At 36.3% G+C, this 26,053-nt stretch overlaps 2 protein-coding genes, 1 long non-coding RNA gene and 1 pseudogene across 3 annotated transcripts; all 4 read left to right on the top strand.

Annotated features, from left to right (window-relative positions):
* Nucleotides 1-2,314: 2,314 nt before the first annotated feature.
* On the top strand, nt 2,315-5,389 carry LOC126606296 (uncharacterized). The gene is made up of 7 exons (XM_050273667.1): nt 2,315-2,860; nt 3,356-3,597; nt 3,705-3,827; nt 3,945-4,061; nt 4,175-4,357; nt 4,609-4,750; nt 5,108-5,389. The coding sequence occupies exons 1-7, from the start codon at nt 2,431-2,433 to the stop codon at nt 5,272-5,274; spliced, it is 1,404 nt and encodes a 467-aa protein (XP_050129624.1). The 5' UTR covers nt 2,315-2,430; the 3' UTR covers nt 5,275-5,389.
* Nucleotides 5,390-9,672: 4,283 nt separating this feature from the next.
* LOC126606315 (uncharacterized) lies at nt 9,673-10,340 on the top strand. The gene is made up of 2 exons (XR_007617184.1): nt 9,673-9,821; nt 9,911-10,340. It is a non-coding gene; the product is annotated as an uncharacterized LOC126606315 (long non-coding RNA).
* Nucleotides 10,341-19,777: 9,437 nt separating this feature from the next.
* On the top strand, nt 19,778-20,714 carry LOC126606299 (MLP-like protein 34). The gene is made up of 2 exons (XM_050273670.1): nt 19,778-20,143; nt 20,262-20,714. Exons 1-2 carry the CDS (start codon nt 19,936-19,938, stop codon nt 20,531-20,533), a joined length of 480 nt encoding a protein of 159 aa, XP_050129627.1. The 5' UTR covers nt 19,778-19,935; the 3' UTR covers nt 20,534-20,714.
* A 447-nt stretch (nt 20,715-21,161) lies between these two features.
* LOC126607752 (uncharacterized) lies at nt 21,162-24,522 on the top strand (annotated as a pseudogene).
* Nucleotides 24,523-26,053: the final 1,531 nt, after the last annotated feature.

The raw sequence follows: 26,053 nt of genomic DNA, 5'->3' as shown, positions 1-26,053 counted from the left end.
CTCGGGCCCTTTCTCCTCGCCTGTCCCCCGAGCAACCAACAACGCTGGATCCCCATCCCCTGGCCGTAGGGCCCTTTCTCCTTGCCTGTCCCCCGAGCAACCAGCAACGCTGGAGTTGCTCTAAGTAATTTTCTTGTTGATGCTGGAAAACATAAAAATTAATATGAAACACTAGCTGGTACCATAACATTGCCAATACAGAGTTCCCTCGACCAAAACATCCCCGAATGTCCAAAGGGAGTTTTAAGAAGCTTATAGTGTGGTTGATATTGAAAAGGGACTTGGGGTACTCAAAGAGCATAAATGAGGGGAGAGACGTCCCGAGGTTGCATGTAAGTCTTTATCTGCGAGGAATTGCTCAAAAAGGGAGGCTCTCATATCAGATGAAAACTTTTAATGTTGGCAGATCATTTTGTTGGTTTTTATTGTATATTTAAATTGCTCAAGCTACAGTTCCATTCATGATTTTTATTTCACAGAAATGAAAGTTCTCTCATATATGTAGAGGAGGAACAAACAAGAAAATACCAAAAAAATAGAAGTCTGGCTCTTTACCTCAAGGCCTTGCTATATTTGCTAGAAATCTCTCTCTTATTTTCTCGACTTTTGTAACAGCAATCTGCAACGCACACCATGTCATATTTATCTTCACTACTAACAGGAAAAATCACAAAGTTGATTTGTTTATAAATCAAATTTGATCTCCTTCACGATAATATTATGAACAAATTTTCAACGAAAATAGAAAAAGTAAATTAATCAAGTAGCTAGAAACGTTACATGATGCGGTATGGCCAACCGTAGCAAGGGTCTTGGTTAGTAGATGCCGCTTTTCCCTAGATCGGAAAGCCAAAGTCAGATGAATGTGCAACGATATCTTGATCAAGAAGGACAATGCTTGCCTTTATATCACAGTGAACTGCAGATGACTAACAACCATGATAGAGATGTGCAAATGGTAAGGCAACACCAACTGCCGCGTTTAGCTTCTGCAATCTATCAGTTGTGAGAGTGAAGCCATTTTACAAGGCTTCCATTAGGCATGCTAAGGAGTCAGGAACAAATTAGAACAACTGGTAACGTTTTTTAAGAATGTTTCATATTCTGAGCAGAAAGTCCTTGGTGCTGCAGTAAACGAACCTAACTGAAAACATTATCAACCAATGTGATATGCAGAAGTTCATGCTGGAAATCCACCTTTTTGGCATTTGCTAAAGATGAAATTTCTGTTGGCCTCTCGGCATCGATACTTTGTCCTTCTTCTATTGATATATCAGTACATGGCGCAAAAGAGCTAGTGCAAGTATTATTTATGTAGCCAATAACAAGTTACCCTTGTGTAATAGTTGGTATCCGTTGTGAGCTCATCAGTGGTTCTTCTCCAATCACACACCTCAAAATTGAGAGGAAACCAACAACCAGAATACATCACTGTGCCTTTATCATTTCTAAGTCATCACTATTTCTTGCGATCACCAAAAGTTGTTGCACGAACAATCTCCATTTCGAAAATGATGAAAACGGATTTTATCTCTCATGACAATCTCCCCTTTGGTAGCTCCGGAGACAAACTTACAAAAACTATGGCAGTCCAGTCGTCACACATCCTCAAATTCTTCACCACCCTAATGGGGCTTTCGGGCCTTAAATAGTTAAATTTATGAGACTAAATGCAACGGCAAGCTTTTCACCGTGAGTGCTCACCGTGGCTTCCTTTTCCTCCATGTCCACATGAAAGATGAAACACAGAACCGGTATTTGGAATGTAAACTATACTCTTCACTTGTGTCAATAAGTCCTTCAGCTTCTCATATATTTCTGCCGACTCTGGGTGCAACTTTTCTGCACCTTATAACATATGGAAGTTTCCATTTCATTCAACTGAGCTGGGTGCAGAACTTGTCTTCACTTGTGTGGCAGTCGAATTCTAAACTTGAGCTCAAGTAATGAACCTACAAGTTCACCGTTCGTGTTCTGTAACTAAAAAAAATCTTTTAAAATTTAAATTTGATGTGTATTTAATCAACTCTATTCCAAACCAAATTAATTCGCACATCAAATCAAGACTAAGATAGGTTACTATCTATTTAAATTATATATTGTAAATCATATAACGTCATTGTTAATAATTACAATATTAATTAATATGCTTATTTTTATTAATTTAATCTAAAAAAATAATGTGCTTAGCATTACTCATATTAAATTTTAAGATCAAGCGACCGAACTGAACCGTCCTAACAATATTTTTAGATATTTTAACGGGCTTACAGTCGGAGACTTGACCAAAATATCAACTTTCTTGACCCAAAAATAGAACCAAAATATCAACGAGGGTGCTTCAGTAATTTCAGGTGTAACTGGTAAATTAATCTCAGCTACATCGCGCGGTTCCTCTGGGTTCTCTGCTCGGTGCTCCAGTGCTCATCCATGGCTGCCCAATCACCATTCGGGTGGTCGTGGAATTCATCGATTCGCGCCACCACCGCCATCAAATGCTCTTCTTCTACTAACTCCTCAACTTTCTCTTCCTTTCACACAAATCCCCGGAAACGACCTCGTTTAACCGCTTCTTCTTATCCTCCTCCTCCTCCTTGTTCTCCTAGTAGTAGCTCTAAACCTAATGCCAAACAGGGACTTAGAAAGCCAATGAAATTGGATGGTCCGAATCCGAATCCGAATCCGAACCCAACCACATTGGTTAAAAATTCCAGTGAAAATCGATCGCAAGACGAAAGGAGAGTAACGACCTTGAGCTTCAAGTCCTTGTTCGGCAAACGATATCTGTGGCGAAGGATCTTTTTCGCTTCCAAGAAAGTTAGGAGCATCATCTTGCTCAACGTCATCACCGTCGTTTATGGTAAAAAGCTTCTTCCTTTTTAAACCTTTTTAATATTTTCATAAATTATTTTCTGCTTAACGTTTGATTGTTCATAAAACCATGAAAATGTGGAAAAATATTTCATTTGATCATACGCAATATGGTAGCTCGAGTTAAGTTGAAACGACCCGATTCTGTAAAATTTCGAATTTTTGAGCGAAAGTAGAAAACTTTAGAAGGATATGTGTAAAGGGAAAAGAAATATAGGGTTTAGGCCTTGAACAGAGAGATCATGTAGAGCTTTAGGTGAAGATCGAACTAAAGAGCTTACCGCGGTTTGGTATTGAGGGGGCAGAACTTACTTTCTAACAGATATTCAATTAGTAATGTATAACGAAAAATACAAACGAAATGCAGCATTTAAACTGGTTGATTTGGAGTTGCTTGGTATAAAATTCGGGCGCGAGAGGCTCATTGGAAGTGTGTGGATCACAATTTTAAATTTGTTTCACTCATTTTGTTCGCTTGTTGTAGCCAGTAATTTCTCGATTGTAAAAGAGGTGGAAGCCGTCATGGACCCGGCAGCCTTCGCTGTTGTGCGGTTTGCTGTGTCAGCCATTCCGTTCATCCCATTTGTGTTCCAAGCTCGAGGTGATGCTCAGACATGTAAAGCAGGGATTGAGTTGGGTTTCTGGGTCAGTCTAGGGTATCTCATGCAGGCACTGGGATTGCAAACTTCAGATGCTGGTCGTGCATCGTTTCTGTCCATGTTCACTGTAAGTACCTTAATTAACCTTCTATGCATATATGGGAAGGCAAATTTCTTGCTTTCTGGGAGTACCTGAAAGTACAATGTTTGGCATTTTCTTGTTGAATTTAACAGGTAGTTATAGTTCCCTTGCTTGATGGTATGTTAGGAGCAATAGTTCCTGCTCGTACCTGGTTTGGAGCTTTTGTGTCTATCATAGGGGTTGCAATGCTGGAATCCAGTGGATCGCCCCCCAGTGTAAGTTATTTTTACCCTTTTTAGATATATAGAGAATCATCATCATTTTTTATAATTTTGGTGATCAGTCTGTCTCACTTGCTCTTAGTCAAATTGTAACAAACAAAGCCTTTTCAGGTTGGAGACTTGTTAAACTTCTTAAGTGCTGTGTTTTTTGGTGTCCATATGCTAAGAACTGAGCACATTTCGAGAAACACGAAAAGTGAAAATTTCTTAGCTCTGCTCGGTTATGAGGTTAGTATATGTTGTCCTTATGTTATGTCCATGTTAATTACATCGTGATTAATGCTACTTGTTAATCTTCATTGGTGGTGTGGACAGTTCTAAGGTTCTAAGATTCCATTCAGGTATGTGTTGTTACTGTCATGTCAGCTATATGGTACTGCGTTGGAGTAGGGTCGGGTGGCCTCCAAGATTTTAACCCATCGTTATGGACGTGGGGGATGTTCTGGGAATGGATGGTTGTGTTCCCATGGATACCTACACTGTATTCGGGCATATTTTCAACTGGTCTATGCTTATGGGTAGAGGTATGTGTAAATGCTGATCTGAGAGAGTAATTTAGTTTTGCATTCTAAGTTACTAGTGATTCAATGGATACAAATATCTCCGATATAAAGCTTATCTTATCGCCGGTATACAAAATTAATATTTGTAAATTATAGGACCTCTGGTTGAGTATACTACTTATGCTGTTTCGAAACAAAATAAACTCTCCAATGTTGTTTTATTTGAAAGCATCTTTTTAGCTTAAAGTTTTGATGGAAAGTATTTTTTCCAGATGGCCGCAATGCGTGATGTATCAGCAACAGAAACAGCAATAATTTATAGTTTGGAGCCGGTCTGGGGTGCTGCTTTTGCATGGTTTCTCCTTGGGGAAAGGTGGGGTGCTACTGGTTGGGTTGGCGCTGCTCTGGTGCTAGGTAAAGTACTCTTTACCTCTGGTTAGAGGGAATAAAAAAAACCTCTACCTCACAATTTTTATTTATCATTACCTAGTATTAGTAAACTACCGAGTATACCATCAATAAGCGCAATGCTTTGAATTTAACAAACTGTCATCAGCAAAGATTTATCCAGTTTCATGCTAGATGTTCGAACCACCTTTTACTGTAGAAAAAACAGTGGTTATATAGTATTCAACATACTGTCAACTAGACGTTACCAATGCATTATCCTTTCCCCTGCACTTCAGCATATCCCCAAGCATCTTGTAGGTTGATGTATACTTGTTTGTTTTTGATATGCATTATTTATGTTTACTTCTTGTTTCTCTTCAGGTGGAAGCCTAACAGTGCAGATATTTGGATCAGCATCTCCTTCAAAGTCTTACAAAGATGAAAACAATAGTAAGAAACTCGATTACCCAGTGGTTTCAGATAAACAAAATCGCCTTTCTGCCTCTCCGGTTACAGTTAGTTCCAGAAAAGATAGATCTGCTAAATAAGTGATCAATACCTCATTTTTACAAAGATGATTCTGTATATAATTTAATATATAAATCTTAACTGGATCTCAATTATGCATGGCTGATGTGCACAGTTGCTGATTACATCATACAATTTGGATTGTGTTTGGTTCTCTTTTCATTTCAATGGACTAGGCAAAATTGGTGGTTGTAGGCAAGGAAGAAAATATTGGTAATATCGGAAATATCGGTAGTCCGAAAACACGGAAATATCGATGGAAATATCGGGATAATATCGATATCGATAAAAATTACATGGAAACCACGGAAATTGTAAGAAAAACTTGGAAATTTTTATTGAAACTTTGCAGGATGTTTATTTAGTCAATTATCTATTAGGTTATCACAAAAAATTAGAAGGAAATGCATTGCATGATGGATTTAACTGATTTAAGTTGATTATATAGCGAGCTGGCAAACATTGTGAATGTAGAAAATATGTAGTAATTAATGAAAGAAGTTTAAACACACCATAATCATTTATATATAATGAATTAGTACAATATTTTACACTTTATACATTGCATGGTAAGATACATGAGTGACTTAGTACCACATAGAGTTCCTATGAGATTCAAAATTTTCACTATCTTCATCATCTCTATTTGTAGAGTAAGTGTATTATGAAGAGTAGTCAGCAACCATGGCAATGGTTTTCAAGAACCAAAACCCAAAAGTCAATAGGAAACCGAATACTTCGGTATTTTTCGGGATTACCAAACAAATGGGATTTGGAAACCAATCCCATATAAAAAATTTCGGTATTTTTCGGGATGGGATTCCCGAACTTCAGGATGGTTTTGGTTTGGGATTTTTCGGTTTGGGTTTGGGACTTTTTCGGTTTGGTTTGGGATTTTCGGGAATTTTTTCCAACCCTATGTAAGTGACCAAATAAAAAATAGAAAAATTAAAAACCACATGCCATTGACTAAGTAATTAATTGACACAATTTAAAATATAATACCACAAAAAATTTGGAATATGTGCAAATTTGTTTCTTGTAAAAAGAATTAAAAACAAAACAATATATATAAATATAGTAGCATATTATCACAACAACATAAGTGATGGTGGTTAAGGCGTTAAGGACTCAAATGGGAGGGGGTTCGAATCCCTTTAGTCTCAAAATTGAGACTTTTCAGAAAATTTTAAGAATTTTTGGATGTCATATCGCGATAATATCACGATATTATAACTAATGTCGCGATATTATGATTAATATCGCGATATTATCGATAATATCGCGATATTTTGACGATAACTCATTTGATACTTGTTAAAATATCGATATTTAAATCCTTGGTTGTAGGACATTACAAATCCTTTATGCTGAAAGTAATAGGACAATCAATATGATCCATCGTGTTGTTCTAGGTACACTATACATACATGGCCATTTGAGACATTTCACGTGTCAAGCCTTATGTCGGTCATGTTGATTTTACTATTTCAGCAACAAAAATTTGTAATTGTCCTATAACGACCAATTTCCCTTGTTCTTAATTCATATCATGATGATCCAAATATAAAATTGATTATCTTCCTATTTAACTGATTGCGTCTTGTGTTCAAACTCTCTTTCTTTGTGGTTTAGATAAATTTGGATTATCCTATGGCTTGTCCAAAAAAAAAAAAAAAGTGCTACTAAAACCACCCCATTGTCTTATTTTCTCATCCCACCTTTTAATAAAAATGTTAATCACATAATTATCCTTTTAGCAAAAGACTTTTAAATCCACTTATATAAATTTGTTATAACTTTAATTAAATAAACTAAAAGAGAATAAAGAAAAACTAAAGTAACAAAAGTAAAAATAAATTCATCTTCCTCTCAAATCATCCGCGATGGACTGACGACTATCAAATCTCCAATCATCCATTACCCTCCCTATAAATGAACACCACCCCACTCTCCCTTTCAATTATGGTACTACCACCTCCATCCTCTCCTCCTACGAATAACAACGACAACCCAGATTTTAAAATCGAAGAATACCCAAATCCAGTTGGAATAAATCGATTTAGAGCAATCTGCTTCTGTATTGGAAAACTCCCCCTCTGCTTCTCTCTTCCTTCCCCTTTGGTTTCTCTTTCTTTCCAAAGGAGATGCTGCCAAGCAGGTGTCAAAAGTTTTGGTTTTTGATAGGGTGGGAGGAGGTTCTGGTGCGGCTAGAGTAGTGGCAGTTAAGGAAGCATGAAGTTTTTTTTTTTTTTTTTTTTTTAAAACATCTTAATATAATTGTTTAAAAAATTAGACATTAGAGGTTATTTTAGGAATAATGGTGGGGGGAGAAATAATATTTTATTTATTTTTTAATTTTTATGGTGGATGAAATTATAATATGGATGTAAAAATAGGACAACGGGGTGGGTCTATCATCATTTAAAAAAAATTATTCAACAGCAAACACTGTTAGGTTAAAGGGTGACAGGTTTCGGTGGAGCTGTGTGATGAAAGAGCAGCGGTGGAGTTGCGATGGAGGGATCTCGACGTCGAGGAGGGATTGAAGATTGAGGACGTGGAGCGTCAGAGGCGCAGAGGAACATGACTTAAGTTGAGGATTTAACTGAAGCGATGAGGACGAGGAGGAGAGGAATACAGTTAGGGTTACCATAAGTGTGTAACGACGTTGTTATGGTTACAAGGTATTTCGGTACGGTTCGGTTTTTTAACTACTAAAACCGAATCGAATCGAATCGAAATTTTAGTACGATTCGGCTTATTCATTTATTTATTTATTTTTATTTGGTGAATGGTTCAATTTTTTTCTTTCAGTTTTTGTTTTTTAAAACCAAACTTAACGAGTAGCGTGATGTAATTTTAAAGGGTGTGCTATCCACACACCCCACTTTACATCTCACATACTACTTGATAATTTATGTACGTTGATATTCTTCAATTCATTTGATCTAATGGCTGAAAATTAAAAAGGTGTGTGAGAAGTAAAATGAGGTGTGTATATATCACCCCAATTTTAAAATCTAGAAATGAAAGTTGGTATGGACTCATGACTAAAAGTTATACATTGAAGCAAAATGCTAAAGAGACTGTCTTTTTTGGCCAAATTTTGTAAACCAAATGATGTAGTTGTTGATGGTTGAATTACATATTTAATGATTAAAAGAAATAATCTAATCATCAACCGCCACATCACGTGATTTACAATTATAGTTTAAAAAGATGGCATCTCTAGCACCACTTTAGGAAAAATGGCCCAGCATGAAAAAGAAAAAAAATTCTTGTTATTATTGTTATCTATAAATAATGCACGTGACCACTTAGTATTACGATCTAGTGATATTCCTTTTCACTTATAAGTGAGAGGTTTTAGGTTCGATTCTTGCAAAAAACGAAGATGAATCATATTATTTTGCCAAGTTCATTGTAAGATTTAGCACACTCCTTCATCTCCTTAGTGTAACTATTACCGTTTATTAAAAAATAAATAATGCACCTGTTGGATGATCAATCATCAATGATAGTCTTCAAAGATCTTTAAACTTTAGTAAGATTATGTGAAACTGACATTTTGGATACCTAATACCTCATCCCTGCCTCCCCATTTGATGGCTTTTTGACAAAAAAAACCAGACGCGATAAGTATCGATCTATCCAACAATATAATAATGATAATAAATAAATAGATATGATCATTCAAGAGATAATTTTTTTTTTAATTCTAAGACATTTTGCAGATAAATTACATTTTATTTTAAAACATTTACAGATAAATTTTAGTGCGATCGTACTAATTTAATCTTTATTGCATGCGTGAATGCAAACCAAATGATATATTATTAATAAGAAATAAGCATGTTAATCAACATTTAAGTAATAATTTAATCATCTACCTTCACATCATTTGATTTACAAATTTTAGTTTAGAAATTTGGTCTCCATACCCATGAGCAAACCCTTCATCTATCCATGCATGTTGTGAACTTCTGATCATTACTTCATAGGATTCCAATTATCCCGAGAAGTATGATTTTAAAAATATACGACTTAATCTTTATCAACTGTTGCATGATTTGGTTTTTAAATTGGATTACCCACTATTAAAATATTACGAGAGATTTTTTTAATATCCAAAACACGGGTACATATGTTATATATCATATACAAGTATAGGAACACTTAAAAAAAAAAAAAATTCCCTCCACTTATATTACATATATATGGCATGCCGCATCGTGTTTCGGACACATATAGTTTTATCTCGCAATTTAACTCTAGTCACTTGTATTTAAGGAGGGTAGGAGCCCAAATTATACATATCCTATAACATTCTTCTCTTATAATTTCTGAGTAGCACCCATCAATTCAAAACTGCTCATAAACATGGTTCTGCATGGTAAAATTGGGACTGAAATAGAAATTAAGGCACCAGCTGACAAGTTGTACAACATGTTCAAGAGCGCCCACCTCATCCCAAACATTTCTAATACCCATATCAAAGGAGTTGATGTGCATGAAGGAGACTGGGAAACACACGGCTCTATTAAGATTTGGAAATATGAACTAGGTACCACTACTTCAATTTTCCTGTTTGATTATTCACTTTATATGTATGTATACCTTAACAGTTGTGCTCAGATCATCATACACTCATAGTTATAAGAGCTTCAAGGGTGTCTATAAATTCACTCAAAAAGATGAAAGCACCTGCATTGCCAACCTGTGGATCGAATACGAGAAACTGAATGAGAATGTTGAAGCTCCAGATAGATATGTCGGTTTGATGATTAAACTCGTCCAGGATCTTGACGCTCACTTTCTGGGAGCATAAATAAATAAATTAACGAATAAAAACCATATCTGCAGGCTGCAGCATATGCAACGGTTGGAAAGAGCTTTTGCTGGTCTTGTTAGAAAGGGTTCAATTATATGTAATCATGCATGCATATGGTCATCAATGCGTACCTACTTAAATAAAATGCTTTTCTTAATTAGGTTTGTGTGTATTTTAAAAGATGTACGAAGGATGTCATATATGACATTGTGATGTAATAGATTATGGTTGTCGACCATCTATAAAATAAAATGTGGTGTACTCTACAATATTTGTCCAATATGTAAGGTCGTTCCTCCCATCAATGTGAGATTCATTTTCAACACATCATTTCACGTGTGACGAATTTTCAAGCCTAACACGTGGACAACACAAATGGGTGACATGGAGCGCACGTGGCCGTTTGACTTTACATGTGGAACAACCTACTCTGGTACCATGAAGAAAGTTGATGTTCTATCATAAAATCAATTAGCAATATGAGAGAGTAGCCCAACTTACTTATAAGTTTATGCAAAGTCCCTCTTTCCATTAATGTGAAATTCATTCTCAACATTATATATATATACATATTTTTTTTTAGTACAAAAGATATTCTATATTAATCTACTTAGAACTCTCTATATTTTAACGATTTACTTTCTGATTTGTTGGAGATTTACTCTGATATATATTTTTTTTATATAACTTTTGACAATCATGTTCTTAGTCAGCCTTTAGTCTCACTGTTAATTATACAATGAATTTTGAGTTTTGCTTTCGACAGTTGTCCAGCATTCATGCTGGTTAATTATATAGCTTTTAAACTGGGGAGTTATTTTTCCTTGATAAAAATAATAGGGCAAGGGAGTTGGGGATGACTTCTTAACAAAAGAACAAACGCAATACCTAAATTTTCATACATCCAGAAGGAAAAAAATGTGGTAGCTTGAAAATGTACAAGTATAATATTGCAAAAAAACCAGTGATTGGTTATTGAAATCTAATAATATCAATAATATATAGCACCCTAATATTATTGATCCAAATCATGTTCATAATCGAACCGAAAGTGATTACGTACGTTTGTCTTATATATTTCCTTTATCTGAATTTTTTTAATAAACGAATGTTTTTCATGCGATCCTTTGAAGCACTACTTTTTCTAAGTTATCGCATAAATTAATGCAGGTATTCATAATTAACTTGTAAACATTGGTCAATTTCCTCTCTCAACTCTAATTTTGGTCAATTTCCTTCCTCAATTCTCATAATTAGTCAATTTGCACCTTTTGTCAATTTTTTTAATTTTTCATCTATTCTTACATTAAGTAGGTCGCGTGCTATCCACATGACTACCCTTTAAAGGGCAAAAAAGTCATTCCCCTACACATTCCATTCTCTCCACCAACACTTTCACTTTGTACTCCCCAAATTCCTCTCTTAGGTACCGTTTGGTACGTGGGATGGGACGGAACGGTGTGGGATGGGGCGTTCTGTTCCATGTTTGGTGCGCCTAAAACGGGTGGAACATACTGTTCCACGGAACGAGTTTTGGATGAATTTTCGTTCCACCTCATCCCCTTGGAACGACTCGTTCCACATCCGTGGAACAGAAAATTATAACCTCTCCATCTTCTTCTTCTTCCTTCTTGTTTCCATCCGAGGGCATCTTCGCTGCCTCTCTGTTCCGTCCCGTCCTGTCCCGTCCCATTCTGTTCCGTCCCGTCCCATCTGCATACCAAACGATAGAGAATCTGATATTCAACTTGGTATCATAGCAGGTTTGATGTGTTGAATCTGTTCTTGGTAGCTAGTTTGTTTGTCTTGTCACATTCCTCTTCTTCGTTGTGGTTTGTTGTTGTGCCCTAGTTAGGGTTTTGTTGCTTAAAAAAAGGGAGAAAAAATTGAATCTATTTGCTGCATGCATCACGTCGTCGTCTTGCCACCCAATGACGCCTGCACGAGTTGGCCATCGCACTCGTTGCTATAGCCTGTACCATCTGAATCGATTCGCATTGCTGCTGCCTGACAACTTTTTGAAGCCCATATCGAAACCCATTGCTACCCATAATCCGTTGAACCCACCTGGAACCATTGCTGCCCGGACTTGTAACCTGATGTCGTCCCATAACTGCACCTAGAGATGAATTTGCTTGCCCTACCCAGCAACCGCCGCACCCACCATTTGTTACCACATTTTGTTCGCAGATCGAAGGAAGAAAGCAAAGAAAAAAAAAGTTTGTTGACCTGTGAAAAGTTGCTAGTGGAAAAGAGTTGGTAGGCAGTATTTGTTGCTTTTTGTTGGGGCAAACGTGTTGTTGCTATTATGATTTGTTTGAAGGCCTTTAGTTGGGCCTTGTTGATTGAAGCCTGGATTGTTCATTTACTCGCTTGGTTGCTCACCCGCTTGCCTTATTGTGTCCGCCTAACGGAGCTTGCTTTGTCGTGTCCACTTAATGGAGCTTGCCTTGTCATGTCCGCCTAACGGAGATTGTCTTGTCGTGTCCGCCTAACGGAGCTTGCATCCGCCTCTTCTTGTTCCAAACTCTTGTCGTATACCATCATGAGTTTGATGGGGGGTGTTAGAATTTATGATCATTTTATTGTTTGAATTTGGGCTTAGCCCGTTAGTATTAGGGTTTCATTTTCTTGCCTACTAGGGTTATGTTAGTTCTCCATATATATGATGCTTTGTAGCTCGTAGAACAATAAATTAGTCACAATGTAGCCTTCTAGGGTTTTGTAGCCGTTCCCGCATTCTCGTTAGTTTAATAATATTCCTATTATTTTGTACTTCCCAGATTCTTTGGCAAGGCTTGATCAAATCTATCTCATCTTCTCCCCACATCGCCAAGCTTGGGTCTTACGTGCTCTGCGGCCTCCCCGCCTCCTACTCCACTCGCTTTGTGGATCCGGGAGAGACAAAGTCCAAGTACTCGATCATAATCGAGGGCACCAACTTCAGGTGCGGGTCTTCGCGAGAGCACGCGTTGGTGGCTATGGGAGCCGTAGGAGTGGCGGCGGTGGTGGTCGAGTTGTACGCGCGGTTTTTATTCAAAAACTCAATGGCGACGGGGGAGGTGTACCCACTGGAATAGGAGGGTAGGGTTTGCGATGAGTGTAAGAATGGGATGTAGTGAATGCGAATCTACGAGCTCAGATCCCTCCCACTGTTTCTTTTGGTGTTCGCCGGAAAATCGTGCCGGTGGAGCATGGTGGAACAGCACGGGCTCGGCTTGGTGAAAAGGAAGAAGAAGAGAAAGTTCGGAGAAAAGAAAGAAGACAGAAGGTGTAGGTAAAATGACTTTTTTACCCTTTGAAGGCAGTCATGCGGATAGCACACCTACTTAACGAAAGAAATGATGAAAAATTAAAAAAATTTAATAGTATGGTGCAAATTGATTAATTATGGTGCCATCCCAACTGATCATAAACATGACTCTGCACGGTAAGGTTGAGACTGAGATCGAAATCAAGGCACCTGCTGAGAAGTTCTACAACATCTTCAAGAGCCAGGCTCGCCACACGTCCCAAAAATTTGTTCTGGCAGTATCCAGGTGCATGAAGGGGACTGGAAAACTCATGGCTTGATCTATCAAAAGTTGGAATTACAGTATACGTGCGTAATATATATTTATATATAAATACCTACATGTATTTAACATGGTGTGTACCTTTTTTTCTATAAGGCCAGAACACAATTATATGTTAATCATAATCCAGCAATATATCATAATAACTAAACCCTAATTCACTATTTCTGGTTTAAGAAATAGTGACAGTACCTGTATTCAATTATGAAAATAGTCAGTGTTCAATTTAAGAAATAATCAGTATTCAGCTTAAGAAATAGTAATAATATTAGTGTTAAGTTTAAGAAATAATGATAATACCCATGTTCAGTATACAAAATAGTGAATATTCAGTTTAAGAAATAGTAATAATATTTGTGTTCAGTTTACGAAATAGTGAATGTTCAGTTTAAGAAATAGTGATAGTACCAGTGTTTAGTTTAAGAAATAATGAATGTTCAGTTTAAGAAATATTGATAGTGCCAGTATTCAGTTTAAGAAATAATAATAGTACTAATGTTCTATTTAAGAAATAGTATCGGTACCCCTATCCAATTCGAGAAATAGTTAGTGTTCAATATTTATAATTGATAATTTTGTTTACCTGGGGAAATATTGTAGCTATTTGATCTTGTTTTTTATTTGAAGACGTAAAGTATCAAATTGTTAGTAGATCAATGCATTTTTTGTTGAGATAGGATCCTCGCCAGATCCTCTTTGTGAGGATCCCGGAGATCCTTTAATCATGTTCGTTCATCATACATCGTGCGGTCAATTTTCGTCAGGTACTGTTTGTGTTCAATTTTGAATCATATAATTTAAAATGATTTTTGATTGCACGATATACGATGAAATGACAAGATTAAAGGATCCCCGTGATCCTCACAAAGAGGATCCGACGAGGACCTATCTCTTTTTTGTTGATTTGTTTTCATGTTGTTGCTAGGACAGAACAAAGCCATGAACAACACTGCTGGTAAAGGCAAATAACAAGGAGAAGGTGGTGATGTTGAAAACACTCGAGCTGGTGAAAATACCAGAGCTTTACGGGCAAATCTTCAAAACCATTGTTTTATCCGTTAAGAGTCGAGACCCCATTGGCAAATCTACAAAGACTCACAAACTGAAAATGAAATTGGGATAATTTCCAATGGAAGTGGCTCCTGCATTCTAGGAAAGTGAGTTATAAGTGGTAAGCAAAATTAAGGTGGAAATTGATCAACAAAAGAATCTGAACCACCTAATTACAAATAAGTAATAAACTAATAAACTAATAATATATATATATATAATATATATATATATATATATAATATATATATATAATATGTATATATAATAAAAGAAATTGGGGAAGCAATTACTCACATTTTCTTTAAACGTGCAAAATGGTTTGAGGAGGTGGCCACTATCTTTCACCCACGTTGAGTTTTACCTCTCCTTCAGGAGGAAGGGGGACGACATGAAGAAAACAAGGGGAAAAAAAATGCAAAACCTGAAGAGATAACGAACGGCCAAAAGAAAAAAGAAAGAGAGAAAGAATTGGCTGACTTAATGGCATCCTTGTAAGTAAAGGAAAGTTTATTTGTAACAGAATTGGCTGACAGAATAGCATTGCTGTTAGGGACAAAGGTGGAAAAAAACATTTCGTTTTGGGCTCATGTGTGTTAAATGTTTGTGGGTATGGTACTATAAATTAGTTTTATCCTCATGATTAAATATGAAGTCTTTTTGGTTAAATAATAGTATATGGTGGTTTTTTATTAAATTAAACTTAGCTCAAATTCTTTTCATTAAAGCTTTCTTAAAAAACCAATAAAAGATGGTAATTTTATTTACACTCTAAAATTTTAATTGCACTTCAAACTTTATATATTTGGCCAGGTAATACAAGTCCGCAATTAAAATCCCAAAGAATCCCAAAGAATATTCCTGTGTCCAGATGCTGCATGCAGAACAGAAAAACCTTTTATGAATTAGGCATCAATAATTCAGCTTTGATTGATTACAAAAGAAGAAGTAATAGGAATTCCACATATTTATTTATGGGTCACAATTTAATTGAAGTTTTTTGAATTGTTGAATTGTTGATGTCTCATTATCAAGTTCGTTGTTGCGATTAAATTTGGTAGATCTGGTCATAAAGTCTCCCATGTGAATGATGAAGAACCTCATGTAAGAATAAGCATAGCCTTTATAATATACTTAGCCAAGAACACAAGAATTTAGCAACTAAATCACAACCAACGCATCAAATATGTTCTACATATGCAAATACTGAAGTAATATCTGCAACACATACCTGCAGACTGCTTACGAAGTCTTTCCCATGTGTGCTGTCAGAAGACAGCAGATGGTGCTGCTGCATGTGTGGCGTGCTGTCACTTGTATTTTGAATTGTAAAGTTGTATGTTGCAGTGTATATGACAAAGCCTTCCCGTAAGGCCTAAGATATGAAATTGATTTGAAATGTTGTTGTGTTTCTTAGTTTAACACATACATGGATGAAGAAGCCATGGACGAATCCACACACAACCTTCTCCTCTCTGCAAAACTCAATGCTCTCCAAGGTATAGGTAATTGGAACAATAAGAGCGTATTCTTGTGAGAGCAGGGGCTTGTGGTTTTTATACTACAAAATCTGGATTACCCTATAATAATCCTACAAGGAATACAAGATCAAATCCTTGTACAAGTATGAGTTCTATTTTCGAGCCAACAATAGAGTTTCAATCCAAACCAAAGTTGAATTAACTCTTATAAACACATTAAGACATCTTTATGCCAATCTGAAATAACAATGATTATTACTAAACTGTGAGAATCACACTCATACTCTAACATTCTCCCACTTGAGTATGATTCACAACAGTAAATAATCATCTCAAATTCAATATAAAGGTGATGACATAAGTCATTCATCAACACACTAGTACATAAACACAACCAGCTTACATAAACCAAAACAATGAATTTATAATTGCCTCTGCAACACAAAATACAGATTTAACTTACAAATCACAATGTCTAGTTCATGTTCATAGCAATGTATCTAAGCTCAAGAGTAAACCAAGACGTCTACTCCTACTCATATAGCCACCAAATCTTTAACCTCATATACAACTTACCTATGCATTTTAAAGTATTGAACTTAAGAATCTTTTCTGTTACATCGCAAAATTAACTCAAAAGTCACAACATACTTAATTTGCACTTTGTAATTATGTGAACCAATATAGCAATACCAAACCAATTTGCTCCCACTTATCTAGGCTATACTTAACACGACCAAGTTAAGTAAAAGATGTGGTATAGCAACTATATTAACTAAAAATCATTCCACAATGAATGACTAATCAGAATCCATATGGAAACCAAATTCGTTTCCTTTTGAATGCTAACATAATAGGATCCTTCTCATTACTTAAACAAATTAAGTAACGCAAATAATTCAACCAATTGCTTCAATAAAACCATACACTGGTTTTTAAGCATCCAAATAAATTATAATGGCCAGCCTAAATACTCTTAGCCTTATGCTTACATTCAAACATATGATTCTCCCACTTAAGCATAAGCAGAATGTACTGCATAGCCGATAAAGAAACCGGAGATATGAACCAATTGGTTCCCGATTCCTCACCAATTGCATAATCTCAATTTAGTCATATACACCTAAACCATTATGCAAACAGTCTATGTATCAAAAGATAGTCACAATCCATTCGGAAAAACTTATCTCACATAAACCCAAAACACCAGTTTCAACAATGATCAAAATCAGAATAGCAAGCACAATATTTTTGCATTCAATTTGATCTGAACTAGTTCAATATCCATCGAGCAAGATCAACCAAAATTTGATAATGTCTGGATATATATCACAACAATATGTCTTGATTAAAACGAGATAATCAAGACCACTATTTCTTCTGGAGAACTCGAAGTTCATCTTCCTCCCTATTTGTGATTTCAACCAAAATATAATCGCCAAAGCATGTATCATGAAATCACAAATATTCATGTAAGAATATATGCTATGCATGAATGCTATCTCCATATGCATAAAAATTTCATTCATATATGCTATTATATATAAATCACAAAACAATTGACATCCACTTTATATATTCAGTCGAATCCATTCCAAACCAAACAAGCATATCTTGTATTCGGTCTACTTAAACCTCCCACATTTAAAGTCCAACTTTGTAAAAATTAATCATGCAGTCGAAGATTTAAGGTTAATCTTGCTAAGAATTAAGAGGATCAAGGAAATATAAAGAATTGCTTTGCAAGATATGCTCTCATAATGAAGATGGTACATACCATTAGCATGCACATAGACTCTTTAATTAAATATAGAAGAGTATATCTCGACCTACACTAATTTACTTATGCAGCAAAGGATGATTCCTGACATCTCACATAAATTACAAGTTAGCATCTATAGGGATTTCAAGTTTAATCATGCCTTCACAATATATTTAAACAAGCATACTCGAAATAGCAAAAGCCCTAATTCATTATGCTCAAACTCATCACACTATAATCATGCATATAGGAGAACAATTAATCATGCATGAAGCAGTGAAGTGAGTTACCTGAATGCATCATTGGACCCATATTCGTCAACCCGATTGCAATTCCTTGGCTCCAAATCAACAAAATAAATTATCCATCAATGCTTGAGACCCATCCATATGGATTGCCATCACTCCAAATTCCCATGGACCTCGTACCATTGCAGATTATCGAAGTGCATTGCCATTGTTACAGACTTGATTTCAATTGAAACATCAAAAACTAAAAGAAACAACATGCGGGTCAATAAAATGCAAATAAAGTCTGTAAAAGCATTGTACGACATCATGATTTGAAAACCCAGAACATCTCTCTATATTTATGACCATTATTAATACAAGAGAGATCGGAAAAAACAGAAAATACCATAAGTTGCAGACATCATTAACAACGCAACGGAAGCAATAGTTACCAGAAATATATAATTATATTTTGATGAGATTTGATGTTAACAGATCACTTACATGGATCTTCTAGAGACAAACAAGATGAAGATGTCTGCAGACATGATCAAAAGATCGCTGGTTGTTTTCTTCTTTTGAATCGATAATTGTCATAAAACTTTTAAAAAATAGTTTAAAGAACCCAGTTTTCTTTTGGGCAGCCAAGAGTCATTTAATAAAAAATTATTCGCACAAAACGACGTCGCATTCCTTGTTCTTCAGAAAACCAAATAGACAGACTTTATATGTTGCAGATTTTAGGAAACGATTTTTGATCGAATTTAGTTGTTAAATTCAATGGCTCTGATACCACATGTAAGAATAAGCATAGCCTTTATAATATACTTAGCCAAGAACACAAGAATTTAGCAACTAAATCACAACCAACGCATCAAATATGTTCTACATATGCAAATACTGAAGTAATATCTGCAACACATACCTGCCTGCAGACTGCTTACGAAGTCTTTCCCATGTGTGCTGTCAGAAGACAGCAGATGGTGCTGCTGCATGTGTGGCGTGCTGTCACTTGTATTTTGAATTGTAAAGTTGTATGTTGCAGTGTATATGACAAAGCCTTCCCGTAAGGCCTAAGATATGAAATTGATTTGAAATGCTGCTGTGTTTCTTAGCTTAACACATACATGGATGAAGAAGCCATGGACGAATCCACACACAACCTTCTCCTCTCTGCAAAACTCAATGCTCTCCAAGTTATAGGTAATTGGAACAATAAGAGCGTATTCTTGTGAGAGCAGGGGCTTGTGGTTTTTATACTACAAAATCTGGATTACCCTATAATAATCCTACAAGGAATACAAGATCAAATCCTTGTACAAGTATGAGTTCTATTTTCGAGCCAACAATAGAGTTTCAATCCAAACCAAAGTTGAATTAACTCTTATAAACACATTAAGACATCTTTATGCCAATCTGAAATAACAATGATTATTACTAAACTGTGAGAATCACACTCATACTCTAACACCTCAAAGATCCGCAAACTCGTCATTTCTTCAAGTGATCAAATCATATCCACAATTGCCTCCATAACTAAGGAAAGGGATCCTCTTCGGATCTAAAAGTATTATAACTTTTAAAAGAGCTCCCTGTTTGAATCAAATTTAAAAGGCTCGGATCCCTTGATTTGGTGGATTAGATGGCTTTATATAAGAAGTGGAAACCAATAGGTTTGTATACGTCTCCTACAATTCCCCAGACTTACACTATCGTTATTCACATATTATAAATAACAAATAAAAGAAAATGGCTGTGAGTGGAGCTGGTACTTGCAAGCTGGAGACTCTGGAGGCTGAGGTAGAGATCAAAGCCAACGCTGATCAGCTGTACAAATTCATCAGCTACCAGCACCATGACGTCCCCAAAGCAGCCTCTGATAAAATACACGATGTTACGGTACATGAAGGTGACTGGGTAACTTCTGGCTCTGTCAAGCTCTGGAAATACACCATAGGTAATATTAATAACATTCCTCTCTCCTCCTAACTAATCAAACTAACAATTAATTTTTTAAACCTTCTATGAAAATGTCGAGACTCTGGTGACCGGGTACTTTTCCATGTGACGTATAGATGGAAATGTCGAGACTTACAAGGAAAAGGCGGAAATAGATGAAGCAAACAATCGGGTGAGTCTTATAGCTTTGGAAGGATCACATGTGCTGGACAATTACAAAAGCTTCAAGGTCACTTACCAGATCATCACTCCAAATAGTGAAGGAAGTTCTGTGAAAATTACTTTAGAATATGAAAAACTCAACGAGAACGATCCGCCTCCACAGAAGTTCCTCAGCTTTGCGGTCACTGTCATTAAAGATGTTGATGCACATCTTCTCAAGGAATAAGCGCCAAGCACAAGATTTATGCATATATATACGATATGGAACATTGAGTAATATTACTATCTTCAAGAATAAAGGCCTGAGAGTTGAGCAAGCTAGTTAGCACTGTTGCTTATTTCGGTTTCCGATTTGGTTTGTCTTTAATTCTATGAGAAATAATGAATTGAGTGTGATATCATTATAATGCTGATGTTTTAAACAAGTTCAATCTATTGGCATGCTTATATTTTTCGAGAAGAACTTAGTTTTTTAATTAAAGTCTCAAACTTAGTTTTTTAATTAAAGTCTCAATCTCATAATGATAAAAGAGCTTTTAGCAAAAGCACTTAAGAACAAAAGCTACCATCTATTTAAATTATATTTTATAAATCATGTAAAATGATAGTTGGTGATTAAATTATTATTAAATATTAATTAACATTTTCATTTTTATTAATTTGATCTGAAAATTTAATCTGCTCAACATTATTTATATTAACTTTTAGATAACCCGAACTGAACCGTCCTAATAATTTTTTATAGATATTTTAACTGATAGTCGGAGACTTGACCAAAATATCAACTTCCTTGACCAAAATCTCAACGAGGGTGTTTCAGTAATTTCAGGTGTAACTGGTAATTAATCCCAGCCAGCCACGACGCGCAGTTGTTCTGGGTTCAGTGCTCCAGTGCTCAGGCATGGCTGCCCAATCACCATTCGGGTGGTCGTGGAACTCATCAATTTGCGCCACCACCGCCATCAAATGCTCTTCTTCTTCTAACTTCTCAACTTTCTCTTCCTTCCACACAAATCCCCGGAAACGATCCCGTTTAACCGCTTCTTCTCCTCCTCCTCCTCCTCCTCCTCCTCCTCCTTCTTCTCCTAGTAGTAGCTCTAAACCTAATGCCAAACAGGGACTTTGAAAGCCAGTGAAATTGGATCGTCCGAATCCGAATCGGAATCCGAACCCAACCACATTGGTTAAAAATTCTAGTGGAAATCGATCGCAAGACGAAAGGAGAGTAACGACCCTAAGCTTCAAGTCCTTGTTCGGCAAACGATCTCTATGGCGAAGGATCTTTTTCGCTTCCAAGAAAGTTAGGAGCATCATCTTGCTCAACGTCATCACCGTCGCTCATGGTAAAAAGCTTCTTCCTTTTTAAACCTTTTTAATATTTTCATAAATTATTTTCTGCTTAGTGTTTGATTGTTCATAAACTCCGCCTGTGTAAGGTTATCTTACATTGCTGGTCCAAGCCCGGATAAAGAAGGTGGGGGAGGGCGTCAGGTAGTCGACAACCATCACTGCTAGTTTACCTCGAATTCTTATGAAAAGTGTTTGATTGTTCATAAAAACCATGAAAATGTGGGGAAATATTTCACTTGATAATACGCAAAGTAAAATTTCGAATTTTTGAGCAAAAGTAGAAAACTTAGAAGGATGTGTGTAAAGGGAAATGAAATATAGGGTTTAGGCCTTGAACGGAGAGATCATGTAGAGCTTTAGGTGAAGATCGAACTAAGAGCTTACCGCGTTTTGTATTGAGGGGGCAGAATTACTTTCTAACAAAAATTCAATTACTAATGTATAACGAAAATGCAAACGAAATGCTGGTTGATTGGGAGTTGCTTGGAATAAAATTCGGGCTCCAGAGGCGCATTGGAAGTGTGTGGATCACAATTTTAAATTTGTTTCACTCATTTTGTTCGCTTGTTGTAGCTAGTAATTTCTCGATTGTAAAAGAGGTGGAAGCCGTCATGGACCCGGCAGCCTTCACTATTGTGCGGTTTGCTGTGTCAGCCATTCCGTTCATCCCTTTTGTGTTCCAAGCTCGAGGTGATGCTCAGACATGTAAAGCAGGGATTGAGTTGGGTCCCTGGGTCAGTCTAGGGTATCTCATGCAGGCACTGGGATTGCAAACTTCAGATGCTGGTCGTGCATCGTTTCAGTCCATGTTCACTGTAAGTACCTTAATTAACCTTCTATGCATTTATGGGAAGGCAAATTTCTTGCTTTCTGTGAGTACCTGAAGATACAATGTTTGGCATTTTCTTGTTGAATTTAACAGGTAGTTATAGTTCCCTTGCTTGATGGTATGTCATGAGCAATAGTTCCTGCTCGTACCTGGTTTGTTATGAGGTTAGTATATGTTGTCCTTATGTTATGTCCATGGTAATTGTATCGTGATTAATGCTACTTGTTAATCTTTATTGGTGGTGTGGACAGTTCTAAGGTTCCAAGATTCCATTCAGGTATGTGTTGTTACTGTCATGTCAACAATATGGTACTGTGTTGGAGTAGGGTCGGGTGGCCTCCAAGATTTTAACCCATCGTTATGGACGTGCGGTATGTTCTGGGAATGGATGGTTGTGTTCCCATGGATACCTGCACTGTGCTCGGGCATATTTTCGACTGGTCTATGCTTATGGGTAGAGGTATGTGTAAATGCTGATCTGAGAGTGGGTAAGGCTAGCCGACATTCACCTCTCCCAGACCCTGCGTAGAGCGGGAGCCTTGTGCACTGGGTACGACCTTTTACTATTCTAAGTTACTAGTGATTCAATGGATACAAATATCTCCGATATAAAGCTTATCTTATCGCCGGTATAAAAAATTAATATTTGTAAATTATAGGACCTCTGGTTGAGTATACTACTTATGCTGTTTCCAAACAAAAAAAACTCTCCAATATTGTTTTATTTGCAACGCATCTTTTTAGCTTAAAGTTTTGATGGAAAGTATTTTTTCCAGATGGCCGCAATGCGTGATGTATCAGCAACAGAAACAGCAATAATTTATAGTTTGGAGCCGGTCTGGGGTGCTGCTTTTGCATGGTTTCTCCTTGGGGAAAGGTGGGGTGCTACTGGTTGGGTTGGCGCTGCTCTGGTGCTAGGTAAAGTACTCTTTACCTCTGGTTAGAGGGAATAAAAAAAAACCTCTACCTCACAATTTTTATTTATCATTACCTAGTATTAGTAAACTACCAAGTAGACCATCAATAAGCGCAATGCTTTGAATTTAACAAACTTTCAGCAGCAAAGATTTATCCAGTTTCATGCTAGATGTTCGAACCACCTTTTACCGTAGAAAAAACAGTGGTTATATAGGATTGAGCGTACTGTCAACTAGACGTTATATTGGGTAGAAGTTTACCGAACTTCAGTACCAATATTCAAACTCAAACTGTGACATACTTCATAGTTCTTTATAAATTCCCATGGGGATCATGGGCGGCATCCTTGTGGAACCTGATTATTCCCTTGTGTCTTAGACTTTAAGTTTTCAACCCTTTGGACAAAACTTTGAGCTTCTTACTACTTACGGTAATTTTAAAGGAAAACTAATGAAAAGGGCTTGAAAACTTTGAGTTTTAATGATAAGGACAAAATAAAGGGTAAAGTGAATAGTATCAGGATTGACTTTTTAGTGTAAAAATGTGGTTTTTCGTTAAAGTGAACAGTAACGGGTGCTTTTCATTAAAGTTCCCTAATTTTAATCCAATCCGAGGTACAACGTATGCGCGACTAAGCCAGCTCATTTGGTTATATCATGAAGGACCAATGCATTATCCTTTCCCCTGCACTTCAGCATATCCCCAAGCGTCTTGTAGGTTGATGTATACTTGTTTGTTTTTGGTATGCATTATTCATGTTTACTTCTTGTTTCTCTCTGCGGGTGGAAGCCTAACAGTGCAGATATTTGGATCAGCATCTCCTTCAAAGTCTTACAAAGATGAAAACAATAGTAAGAAACTCGATTACCCGGTGGTTTCAGATGAACATAATCGCCTTTCTGCCTCTCCGGTTACAGTTAGTTCCAGAAAAGATAGATCTGCTAAATAAGTGATCAATACCTCATGTTTACAAAGATGATTCTGTATATAATTTAATGTATAAATCTTAACTGGATCTCAATTATGCATGGCTGATGTGCACAGTTACTGATTACATCATACAAATAGGATTTCGAATCTCAAAAGTATGATATACCATCTAGATATTGGATTGTGTTTTTGCTTCTCTTTTCATTTTCAATGGACTAGGCAAAATTGGTGGTTGTAGGACATTACAAAACCTTTTTGCTGAAAGTAATAGGAAAATCAATATGATCGATCGTGTTCTTCTAGGTAATATACGTACATGGCCATTTGAGACATTTCACGTGTCAAGACTTATATCGGTCGTGTTGATTTTACTATTTCAGCAACAAAAATTTGTAACTGTCCTATAACGACCAATTTCCTTTGTTCTTAATTCATTTCATGATGATCCAAATATAGAAATTTATTATCTTTCTATTTAACTCACTGCGTCTTGTGTTCAAAATATTTCCCTCTTCGTAGTTTCGGTAAATTTGGATTATCCTATGACTTGTCAAAAAAAAAAAATATTATTCAACAGCAAACACTGTTAGATTAAAGGGTGACAGGTTTCGGTGGAGCTGTGATGGAAGAGCAGCGGTGAAGGAGTTGCGATGGAGGGATCTCGACGTCCCTCTTTTTCTTTGTCTATCGAGGTGATTCTGATTATCTAAAACATGAGGCCATCTCCAACCGATGGCTGGCCAGATAGCTCGTTTTAGCCCTTTGACCCTCCAAGATTCTCTAAGATATTAATATTTTAATGAACAGTACATGATTATATTTGTATCCGTCTCCAACCGAGGGCCAGAGGGCCAGATGGCTCGTTTTAGTCCTATCACAAAAAACCGTCTCCAACCGAGGGCCAAAGAGCCATCACGCCAAACATAATTTATTATTTAAAAACTACGACTTAAATTCAAATCCAACGGCTAAATGTTTTTAAAAATGTTGTTTAAGTTTCATGTTGTATAATTTTTATGTTGGTTAATGTTATTTAATGTTGTTTCATATTGTTTAATGTTGTTTTATGTTACTTAATTTAATTTAATGTTGTATAATGGCTTAGGAAGTTATAGAAAAAAATAGAATTTAAAAAAAAATATGAAACAAATTTTGTGAAATAGAAGTTATAGGAAAAGAATGGAATTTAAAAAAAAATATGAAACAAATTTTGTGAAATAGAAGTTATACGAAAAAAATATGAACCAAATTTTGTAAAATATAAGTTATAGAAAAAAGGTTATAGGAAGTTATAGAAAAAAAAAGGTTTAAATTCATAAAAAGAAAAAAAAATTTAAATACAACGGCTAGTGACTGGCTAGCCGTTGGAATTCAAATTAGTGTCGATTTTAACCGACCCTGTTTAAACTGATATTATATTAACATTACTATTAGTGTCGGTTATAACTGACATTAATAATATAATATATATTATTTCTGTCGGTTATAACCGATAGAAATAACAAAACATTAAAAAAAAAAGGCCAGCCTTTCAGCCCTCTCCGATTCCGTGAGGCCCTCCCAGATTCTAGAGCCCTATGGCCTAGCCCTCAGTTGGAGACGGTTTTCGGGCTATTTTAGGCCATTTGGCCTTCTGGACCCTTCGGTTGGATATGACCTGAAGACGTCGAGAAGGGATTGAAGATTGAGGACGTGGAGCGTCAGAGGCGCAGAGGAACA

This window comes from Malus sylvestris, chromosome 16 (genome assembly GCF_916048215.2).
Source record: "Malus sylvestris chromosome 16, drMalSylv7.2, whole genome shotgun sequence".
NCBI classification, from domain to species: Eukaryota; Viridiplantae; Streptophyta; class Magnoliopsida; order Rosales; family Rosaceae; genus Malus; species Malus sylvestris.
The sequence above is the reverse complement of the archived record's forward strand: the minus strand, read 5'-3'. Positions and strand labels throughout refer to the sequence as shown.